Source organism: Papilio xuthus, unplaced genomic scaffold (genome assembly GCF_000836235.2).
Source record: "Papilio xuthus unplaced genomic scaffold, Pxut_1.1 DF825946.1, whole genome shotgun sequence".
In the NCBI taxonomy this organism is placed as follows: Eukaryota; Metazoa; Arthropoda; class Insecta; order Lepidoptera; family Papilionidae; genus Papilio; species Papilio xuthus.
The window spans coordinates 2,907,834-2,918,685 of NW_013532703.1; the positions used below are offsets into that span (position 1 = coordinate 2,907,834).

At 31.9% G+C, this 10,852-nt stretch overlaps 2 protein-coding genes and 1 long non-coding RNA gene across 3 annotated transcripts; 1 reads left to right on the plus strand and 2 right to left on the minus strand.

Moving 5' to 3' along the window:
- Positions 1-411: 411 nt before the first annotated feature.
- Positions 412-5,651, plus strand: CCT5 (chaperonin containing TCP1 subunit 5). The gene is made up of 10 exons (XM_013321428.1): positions 412-636; positions 1,298-1,532; positions 1,864-2,096; positions 2,235-2,393; positions 2,784-2,930; positions 3,075-3,282; positions 3,673-3,827; positions 4,091-4,245; positions 4,523-4,614; positions 4,981-5,651. The coding sequence occupies exons 1-10, from the start codon at positions 529-531 to the stop codon at positions 5,115-5,117; spliced, it is 1,629 nt and encodes a 542-aa protein (XP_013176882.1). The 5' UTR covers positions 412-528; the 3' UTR covers positions 5,118-5,651.
- On the minus strand, positions 5,566-7,419 carry Arp6 (Actin-related protein 6). Its single transcript, XM_013321429.1, has 2 exons — positions 6,500-7,419; positions 5,566-6,364 (listed from the first exon to the last, which is right to left on the minus strand). The coding sequence occupies exons 1-2, from the start codon at positions 7,185-7,187 to the stop codon at positions 5,865-5,867; spliced, it is 1,188 nt and encodes a 395-aa protein (XP_013176883.1). The 5' UTR covers positions 7,188-7,419; the 3' UTR covers positions 5,566-5,864.
- Positions 7,420-8,115: 696 nt separating this feature from the next.
- On the minus strand, positions 8,116-9,183 carry LOC106124073 (uncharacterized). Its single transcript, XR_001228182.1, has 3 exons — positions 8,948-9,183; positions 8,504-8,616; positions 8,116-8,180 (listed from the first exon to the last, which is right to left on the minus strand). It is a non-coding gene; the product is annotated as an uncharacterized LOC106124073 (long non-coding RNA).
- Positions 9,184-10,852: the final 1,669 nt, after the last annotated feature.

Sequence of the window (10,852 nt, forward strand, 5' to 3'; positions counted from 1 at the left end):
CAATCTGAAATGTTTTGAAACAGAAAGGGAGTTTTAGGAAACTTATTTTACAACAACATAACACAGAGGGATAATTGCAGACTACGGATCTCCATTTCGTCCTGACACCTTTTGCTTCTAATTTAAATAACTATATCTTAGATAATACTAGATGACAAATGTGGTAATTAGTTGAATAATATGCTACTAGTTCTAAATGACAGCAAGTAAACACTACTGATAATTTTGGTAGAAAGTATTGGAAATCAAATAGAATAAGGGTTAAGCAGGGGGAAAGGTTTTAAAATTAAAATCTAGCTTGAGGCGTGAATTTTTAAATTATGATTTTGTTTTCAGTTCAGAACTACCATCTTTTAATCTACACTTACTTGTCTTTACTTTTTATGAATACTCTGTGGCGCATTAGTTAAACGTCAAAGTCAAATCAAATGTCAACTTGATTTGTTTCAAAACTAAAGAGTGAATTTGGTTTTTGTAAACCTAAATCTACTTTCATCTTGAATTTGTGATATTGTTTAAACACTTAAAATGGCTATGTTTCCTGGAACTATTGCTTTTGATGAATTTGGTCGTCCATTTATAATTTTGAAGGACCAAGAAAATCAAAAACGTCTTACCGGTACAGATGCTATAAAGGTAATTATTTTAATATTTATAATTGTGAAAATTAATCCAACGGCTTACAAATATTGTTAAATAGACAAACTTATTGTCGATACGTCTCAATCTAGCATAAAAATATAAAAACCGTACCTATTTACAAAATTTCATAAGTTATTAATAAATCTTTAATTTCTGAAAATAATAACTTTTATGAAATAAAATAGCAATAATATTAAAATTTGTTACATCCAAAACATTTATTGACCCTTAATTTAATACAACATTGAATGTTTTACAAATTATTTACGTTTAAAAAATCAGATGTTTGAAGTCACATGACGTATCTTTGCAATTTCTGATCAAGTTTTATGAATTAAAGCAAGTTTTTCATAGAAAATCAATTTATATGCACGTAAATACATTCATAAACAACAGTAAAACAGTTTAAATCAATGAACGAATTAATTAAATCATGACTAATATAACCTCTCGTCGTATTTTAATCTTAGAAATATAATTATTTGTATCTTAGTGTTTAATTTATTCTGTTACAACATACGATATCATTTATTTACAAGTAATAATGATAATATTTACACAGGAGTATTAATTTTATATTGATCAAGTCCAAATATAATAATATTTGAAACATAGAATCAGAAAAAAATGCTCAACGTATTTTTTTTTATTTTAGTCTCACATCCAAGCTGCTCAACAAATAGCCAGCATTTTACGCACATCTCTTGGTCCTCGTGGACTTGATAAGATGATGGTGTCATCTGATGGAGAAGTTACAGTCACCAATGATGGAGCTACAATTTTGAAGCTGATGGATGTTGAGCATCAGATTGGTAAACTCATGGTACAGTTGTCTCAGAGTCAGGATGATGAGATTGGTGATGGTACCACTGGAGTTGTGGTTTTAGCTGGTATGTATGTACTTAATATAGAATCATTAATATGGTAAACCCATAGTGTAAATGAGTATTGAAAGTATCATAAAACAGATATGAGTACTATGTCTTATAGCTTAAGTAAATCAGTACTATCATACAATATTTTTAATAGTGGTGCTTTGTTTCAATTATAACAAAAAAAATTAAGGCCAGTAGCAAGATTGATTTTTAAACTTTAACAAAAAATAAACAGTAAAAGCAAGGAATTTCCATAAATTTGTAAAACAATAATTTATAAATAACTTGTAAGCTGGTGAATATTTTAGCATTTATTTAAAAAAAAAAATTGTATTTCATTCTTTAGGTGCTCTTTTGGAACAAGCGGCAATCTTGATTGACAAAGGCATTCATCCAATTCGTATTGCTGATGGGTTTGAGATGGCCTCAGCGACAGCATTGGCTCACTTAGACTCAATCAGTGAGGCATTCCCAGTGAATAAGGACACTAGAGAGCATCTTATCAAAGTTGCCATGACAACCCTTGGCAGCAAGGTTGTTGTAAAGTGTCATCGTTTGATGGCTGAAATTGCTGTTGATGTAAGTTTTAATATTTTATTTTATTTTTTATACATGAATAAATGGTAATTGTTTAAGTTATATCTAGTAACTAGAAAACAATAAAAATGTTAATCAAAATATACATTCATGCTAAGTTTAACCTGTGATTTTATTCAGGCTGTGCTGACAGTAGCTGATCTGGAGAAGAGGGATGTTAATTTCGAACTGATCAAAGTGGAGGGTAAAGTAGGAGGGCGTATGGAGGATTCAATGCTTGTGAGGGGTGTTGTAATTGACAAAACTATGAGCCACCCTCAGATGCCAAAAATGTTGAAGGTAAAGATTATAAATTAATAGATATTTTAATTATATTAGCAGATTTTTATTTATTTACTAATGTTTTTGTACCATTCCAACTCAGCTCTAGGCTTTTGCTAGGAAATGGTTTATGACAATAGTTGAAACTCAAACTCTTGACCACATGATTGGAATTCATTAACCATTAAGATAATGTAACTACTTATACTTTGTTAGGACAAATTATATGCAGTTAAAAATATTTTGTTTGTGGTATACTTTGATCTCTTCCTTATGCTACAGATTATATGGTGAACCTAATAAGATCATTGAATTCTAGAAGTTACCATGATGTAATGGCAATCTCCTTTCATTAAAAGGCATTGCTATATTTAAACTTGATTTATGTTCAAAATAAATTATTTGCAGGATGTGAAATTGGCAATTTTGACATGTCCATTTGAGCCACCTAAGCCCAAGACAACACACAAGTTGCATGTTGGCTCGGTCGAGGAATACAGAGAGCTGCGTCAATATGAACAGGAGAAGTTTTTAGAGATGGTGCGCAGAGTGAAAGTATGTAGTCTTCATTTTTAATATTAATCAAGATATTATTTATCAAATAAAAAAAGCACTTTGAACACTTGGCCACTGGAAACTCACACTTAATAAATCTTGATTGTTTTGACTATTTGTATTTATACATGTAACATATTGCAGGACACCGGAGCAACACTAGCCATCTGTCAGTTTGGTTTCGATGATGAGGCAAACCATTTGCTTCTCTCACAAGGTCTGCCCGCTGTGCGCTGGGTGCATGGACCTGAAATGGAACTTATCGCGATCGCCACCGGTGGCCGCATTGTGCCACGCTTTGAGGAGCTCACACCAGACAAACTGGGCTCCTGTGGACTTGTGAGGGAACTCAGTAAGATAATTTTTTATTCTATGCAAATATATAATAAAGTGGAAGAAATGAGAGGGTGTGTCAAATAGAAGTCCTTAAACTTTGCTTACCCATTTTGGTTGTGTGGTATTTTGTTGCTTTTTTTAGATAATGGATGAAGCAGCTTTTAGTTTGCAACAAACAAGTTCTCAGATGTTTTCTATGTTTTCATATAAGAAATAGAGAATCAGATTATTTTAAACAATTACAAGTCGAAACTTTGAATCAACATTCTTCAATTAGTTGTCTTATTTCAGTGAATTATTGAACAGTAATTTAGAATTTTACATTACAGTTCTTTCAATTTTATTTTATATTATATATACTTGTGTCTTGATCTTTGTTCAAAGTCAATTTCAATTTCTTTCACAGCATTTGGTACATCCAAGGATGAAATGTTGGTGATTGAACAGTGTTCAAACTCTCGCGCGGTGACAGCGGTAGTGCGTGGTGGCAACCGCATGATTGTGGACGAGGCTAAGCGCTCAGTGCACGACGCGTTGTGCATCGTTCGCAGTCTTGTTCAGGTAATTACAAATTATTAATGACATTCTACACTGATTTTTTTTTTCGGATCATACAAAAATTGCTAATTTGTAAAAGACGCGAATTTTTGTTTAAAGTGACTTTTCCCATTGATTAAGTAGATACATTATTAGGCATTTTATAACTTATACAAGCCTACTGCATTCAACTATTTAATGGCTTAACAGAGTTAAGCTAAACCTAAATTAAGCAATCATTTATATACTGACTCTAGGTGTGGCAATTATTAAGTACTTTCGTTTAGGACTCCCGTGTTGTGTACGGCGGAGGCGCTGCAGAGATCTCGTGCTCGCTGGCAGTGGCGCGTGCCGCAGAGAAGTTGTCCTCGCTTGAGCAGTATTCATACAGGGGCTTTGCTGATGCCCTCGAGTCTATACCTCTAGCATTAGCGGAGAACAGGTGAGGATACATGATTGTGTATATCAATTAAATCCTATGCATAAGTAAACTTAGTAACGTCAAATTGCACACATTGCAGCCATAATGATCTTTACAAACATTGTAATATCATCACAGCTGTTTATCCTACATTATCTCACAAATATTTGTAAAGGGATTGCGAAGATTCGTTTAGCCACGCTGATAGGTCCTTGGTCTCTGTCTACCCCTCTGGGTTATAGGCGTGAGTTGTGTTTGTAGTAATGTATGTTTCGATAACTTTATTTTGTAACTACAGTGGTCTTTCACCGATCGACACACTATCGGAGGTGAAGGCACGCCAAGTGTCGGAGAACAACAGCAATCTCGGTGTTGATTGCATGGGCACAGGTAAAATATATCTTGGATATTTTTAACTCACATTTTATACATTTAACACATTCTAGGTTAATAAGATTTTTTTGATGATAGTCAGTAGCACTGGAGGTGTTAATCCACAGTTGATTTGCTTCCTCCCTTCTTGTTACATGAAGCTATGCTTCAGCTTATACTAACAAAGAGGAAAGATTTGATTGTTTGACTTGAATAAGCACTCAAAGCTACTTAAGCAATTTAAAAAACTTTTACTGTTGGGGAGCTACAGTATTTTGAGTGACATAGGTCATGTTTATTATTAGATTATTATTAGTTCATCGCCAATAAGCGGGCAACAGCTAGTTACATACAAGTAAATTTAACAATTTTCTTCCACAACAGGTTCAAATGACATGAAGGCAATGAATGTAATAGAGTCATTACACTCTAAGAAGCAACAGATCGCACTCGCTACGCAACTCGTTAAGATGATATTGAAGATTGATGATGTACGCTCACCTGCTGACAGCATGCAGTAAACTTAAATATTTACTCTGAGCTGGACTGTATGGAGAGTTGTATGTGAATGCTATATAAAGCTGGGATGATTATTGCTAAATATGGTATTAACCATAAGTTTGCGGTACAAAAACTTTAAAAAATACATGATTTTGGTTATGGAATGGTCACAAACTATTAATAAAGAATATGTGGTGTCTAAGGTTTTTGTCAAACTTATAATATGATCCTTCTGTTAATATGTTTGTCCATAAAGTATGTAAAAGTTCCAGTTTTATATTTGCATTGTCTTAATTCTATCAAATTATTTAATGCTTTAAAATACTATTCTGTATTAACATTTTAATTTAATATTTTTAAAGCTTACATTGAAAATGTTAAGATTCATCTAAATATGTAGAAGAATAATTTTGTGTCTACCATATCTCAGTGAAGTTCACATGTGAAAGGTGTTTGTCTTATTTTATGTTTAGTTCTTGCATTTGTTTAAAACTAGTTTTACAGTACTGAGTATGAAGAATATGCCTTAATGCACTAATAAAATACTAAATGAATTTAAGTTTTTTATTACATCATTCTTAATTTATTCTTAAAAAGATTCACGGTGCATATTAGCAATATCTCAAAGTTCATTCAAAACCATACATTATCACAAACCAACAGCAGTCTCCATATTTCCTCACAAGTCTTTCATATTCCAGCAAACCATCATTTGAGTTTACCGAGCTAGGCATCTACTCCGAAGATTTTCTAGCTCGCTTACGCCGTTATATATCAAATCGTTCAAATGCTAAAGCTTTACCCTCTTCTTCATATTCTTCCTTTGTCATGCAGAAGGAATAAAATTCAGGATCTTTGAATAGAAGTTTTCCACCTTCCCATGGATATGTCAGAGGATTATCAGCAAGAGTTACATTAACATCGTAATGATCAAGAGCAAATGCTCTTACTTCATTATATACTCTATCTCTAAAACCAGGAAAAAGTGTACATCCTCCATACAAAACTATATTCTCCAGTAAACTCTCCTTATTCTCTTCCGGACATGCACCTATAGCCTCCATTATAGCTTCCGGTATACCCATTTGTGGGATACCAACATCTGACGGACGGAATAATAACTCTGGTATGGAAAATCTTTCATTGTTGAGCCGTAGAGTTTGTTGTTCCAAATCCTCGTCAGGTTTGACAACATCACGTAAATACCCTCTGCGGATTGTAGTATAATCTGGCAGCACATAGTCCTTTACTATAGTGTTTTCAGAACCTGGATAAAAAAATTGGTCACTATATATGATAAAAACAGAACTGTTAACAATAAAGACTACATAAATGTATTAAGGTATTTTAACTTGACGGAATTTTGTGTTAAATAAAATAAGAATACAGATGTAATACATACCTCTCGTTTTGGCAATTTCCATATCAGCCATAAAATCTTGGGAAACAAAACAAGAGTCTTCTTTCACTTGATTAATAACGTAAGTTTCATCCATGACATTCAACTGCCTGTACGATATGATTTCCTTCAAATGATTAGTCAATACTTTACCACCAACATCAATTCTTCTAATTCCATCTTTGTATTTCTTTCCTTTAATATATGGTACTATGTAAGTAAAGCTATAACCAGAATCAACAACAACAGTGCTCTCATTGGAATTAAGTTTCCTGTAGTGATATTCTGCCAAATCAGTTGCATTTATCCTTAATAGGGACTGACATTCGTATTCTTCAAAGAATATTTCTGTCATAGCCTCTTGTATAGAGGAAAAGTTAAATAATGGTTCTGTTATTATTAAAGGAGCTTCACTAAAATTTACCAGACAACATTCTTTGCTAAATATAAAATCCCACACAGTTTTTTGCGTGTCCCAATTGATTAGGAATCCTTTTTGAAAAGGTAATATGTAAAAGAGTCCAGATGCATCCCGACATTCATCTATTTGTGATGCAATGAAAGGACGTCGACGTTCAGATTTAGCTTTCATAATACAATTGGGTACAATTTTAGGTTCATTCGCTGTGGAAAACCCAACTTTTGCCGTATAACCTCCATTATCAAGAATATAGCAGGAAGTTTCAGACATATTTTGGTTTTACCGGTAAAACTTAAACTTATAATGATATTTTGTAATCAGCATCTAATTATTTAGGTAACGCAATCTTCATTGAGCCAAACAATTCATACGTCGTCAAAAGAGTTGTGGTTATACAATACTGCAACTATTGTTCTCTCATAACTTTTACAATTTAATAAATTATGTACGTAAAACTAAAGTATCTTAACTTACTATAAAACTTTGCGATTTGCGATACTGAAAAAATGTCATAATGTCAAACAACCCGAAAGCTGTCAAATTGACAATGTCAGTCAAAGAGCAATTCCATCTATTCATCCTGAAATACAACTCCTAGGGGTAATAGATGTCCGAGTATTCATCTTGTGAAAAATGGAACAGCTGTATAATGTCAACTCATTGTAATTGGTACTATCAGAAATAAAAGTGCTATTATTTATTTTAAAACGAAAAATGTCTTTAAACATATAAACAATATTATATCAGCAAGTTTTTGGTTAGTTAACCAATATTTTTTGTAACCAATCCTATTCAGTTCAAGGATTGTAATAATTCAGATATGGTTTATATGCAATAGTTGGGTTTGAACCCTTGACCATGTGATTGATGGCTGTACCCTCAGGGATAGGGCTTTTTCGTTTTAATTGATAGACTAATAATTTCGTTCAATTAAAAAAGATTGTCATTTGATCCATTTATGATAATGTGCAAGGTTTACTAAGTCACCTAGGCACAAAGCAAAGTTAGATGGGGCAAAATTTCTGCATCGTCATAACCATGGTGTTATGCCTTTACCCCTGACTAGTATGATTAAAGATTTTCATTTGGTGGTAGTAATAAATACACCGCTCTTGCCTCTTGTAATTGGTACTTTTAAAATCCTAAGACTATTCCAAATGAACAAATAAAATACACATGTTTTCTCCTTAAAGTTTTATTGAGATTAAATAATTTTTTCTATCTTAATCTAATGCATTTTTCATATTTGAAGTTGAAATTTACCTGAAAAAAATAATTAATATGAATATAAAACTACATACTTTTAAAACATTAGTATTAAACAAAATTGTCTTTGTAATATTCAAATCAGGAACATGTAATAAATTATGCCATTTATAAAGAGAAAACAATCATTCATCCAAAGTAATTAAAACAGTTGAAACATCTATATTGTTGAATAAAATTCTTAATTTAAATACAAATTATATTGAATGATAAAATATGCTCCCAAAGTCAGATCCCAATTACATTAAAGGTTTTGAAATCCACCGAGGATAAACTTACAATAGACATATTTAGATTAGAATAGTAGATAAAAACCTTACTTTTTGAGAAGCTGGTGACGGGTAATCAGGAATGGTGCTGAGAGACCGGAGCTCACAAATACGATGAAAAGGGCCGTCAGCTTGTAGCGGTTAGAAATGTCAAAGGGTAAGTTCTGAAAAAAAAAAACTTAAAAATTAAATAGTTTTCAGATTACATTTACAGACAGACATTTGTAATATCAGATGATACATAACAGTACAAAATGCATTTTCTAAATACAATTATAATTTGCAATTGTCTAAAAGAAATAGATAAGACAAGCTCAACCAATAAAAACAAAAACTTATTTATTGCGAGATCTTGTCACAGGCACTTAACATTACGTTAAATACCATGATAAAACAAATAACCATCGATATATAAGTGATAATTTACCTTTTATAACCAAAAAAAAGTGAAAATGAAGATTATGTAATGTTAATCGATTTGAATTTGGAACTTACCTCTCCAGGCACTCCACCGTGGGAATGGTTTCTGACAAAATTTGTCATTACGTTTCTGCCCAACCTATTAGACAAACGAGCCATAGGAGTAATCATTTTGATAAATTGCTAGGTCGTTTTTCCTCGCGAAATCTGAACTGCAGACTACAGAATCGCAGAACAACGTTGAAATTAGAATAGTGCAAATTTTCACAAATATATGGCTACTATTTTACTAAAACTACCGCTGCGTTCGTTCGGAATTTTATCCAATTTAGTAACTTTCATTTCAACAAACGCATCCAAAAATTTGGAAATAAAAAAAGTCATACACATAACTAGCTTTATATAAATAAAAGAACATGAAAATTACATTATGTTTATTAATTTAGTTCGAATACTAACACTAAATATCATACACTTCACGTTTCTCCATGTCCTCTAATTGCTGACTTTTTTTTCCTGAAATCGAAAAAAGACATATTCTTGACAAAATGTTTAGTTGTCCATTACACAGTTAATAAATTGTAGTAATTGGCATTTTTGTTTGGTTTGTCCTACAAATATAAGAAAAAACAAGCCTGTTAATTAACTTAACTGTCACATAAAAAAATCCACTGAAATAATTTCGGTAGTGAGGGATTTCCATCAAAAATTTTCGCAGTTTCGAAGAATACAATAAAAAAAAACTAGATAAATTAGAATTTTAAGTAAATTCATACATAAATTCAATGTTCCTGTATGCGTAGATGAATAAAGTATTAGAAGAAATGAGAGTGGTGTCAGGACCGCACCAAAAGTCCCCGTGGTATTTGCTCACCCATCTGGGTTACAGACATGAGTTATTGTATTATATTACAACTATGTATGCAGATAGATGTTTTCTAGATGTTACAAATGTTTTTAATTTTATTTACTAGAGCGGTTTTATATTAGTTTATTCACAAGAGTAACTTCGATTCAAGTATGAAATATTAATAAATAGAAAACCACTAACCACTTCATTTCTTAGATAGCTGGTACCACAAAAGAAGGAACGGTGCTGACATTCCGGAACCAATAAACCACATCATATGAAATGTGAGGCGTGTTCGGTTGTGGATATTAAACGGCAAATTCTGAAAAAAACAATAAAAAATAATTACATCCCGTAACCTTTTTTTCAATTGATGAATATAGCATTCAAAATCATTTAAACTGAACCTATTTTCTGCTAAAGGCTACCCTCGACTCTTGGCCATTGCTATGCATAATATGGAATGGAAACTATTTTAAATCATTTTAATTTTTGATTTTGAATTATTTTTCGTACTAAGTTTATACTTTTTATACAGATGCAAAGCTCTCATATTACCCCTGCGAATGAACGAATATTTTAGTTGCTGAGTATATTACGTAATTGAGTATAAAGCACTTACCTCTCCTGGAACTCCTCCATGGGATCCATTTCTGACAAAGTTTTTCATCACATTTCGTCCAAATTGATTAGAAACTCTTGAAATTGTGCCCAACATTTTTTAGTTATTTTTCTAAAATGTTGTAACTGAGCATGCAGGTAAAATTAAGGAGATAAGATAAATATATATTGAGCGATCCCTTTTATCGATAGGTACAACCGCTTATCCATTGATAAGAGACCCTGATATTAAATAGATCAATTCTATTTATTTATGAGTTTGTCTATCCTTTGGATTTGAAATCGTCAATAATTTACGATTTTTTCTCGCATTTCTAGCTTGAATGTAACGGTTCAATAATTTTATTTAAATTTAAAAATACCTATATGTTTAGCCTATTTAATTTTTTAACTTTGAAAAAAATGTACCAAGTTAGGTACAATTTCTTGTTCAAAATTAAAGAAGGATGAAAGAGAAAATACAAAAGAATCTTTAGCTATAGTATATGAAGTAAATTTTAAGCTTAAAA

Bases quoted from the DNA above. Each gene is read 5' to 3' on its own strand.
- Arp6 (XM_013321429.1), bottom strand. From the start codon at position 7,187: ATGTCTGAAACTTCCTGCTATATTCTTGATAATGGAGGTTATACGGCA. The intron at 6,365-6,499 runs GTATGTATTACA...TTTTTTATCCAG, and splicing joins GGAAATTGCCAAAACGAGAG to GTTCTGAAAACACTATAGTA.
- CCT5 (XM_013321428.1), top strand. From the start codon at position 529: ATGGCTATGTTTCCTGGAACTATTGCTTTTGATGAATTTGGTCGTCCA. The intron at 2,394-2,783 runs GTAAAGATTATA...AATTATTTGCAG, and splicing joins AGATGCCAAAAATGTTGAAG to GATGTGAAATTGGCAATTTT. The intron at 3,283-3,672 runs GTAAGATAATTT...TTTCTTTCACAG, and splicing joins TGGACTTGTGAGGGAACTCA to CATTTGGTACATCCAAGGAT.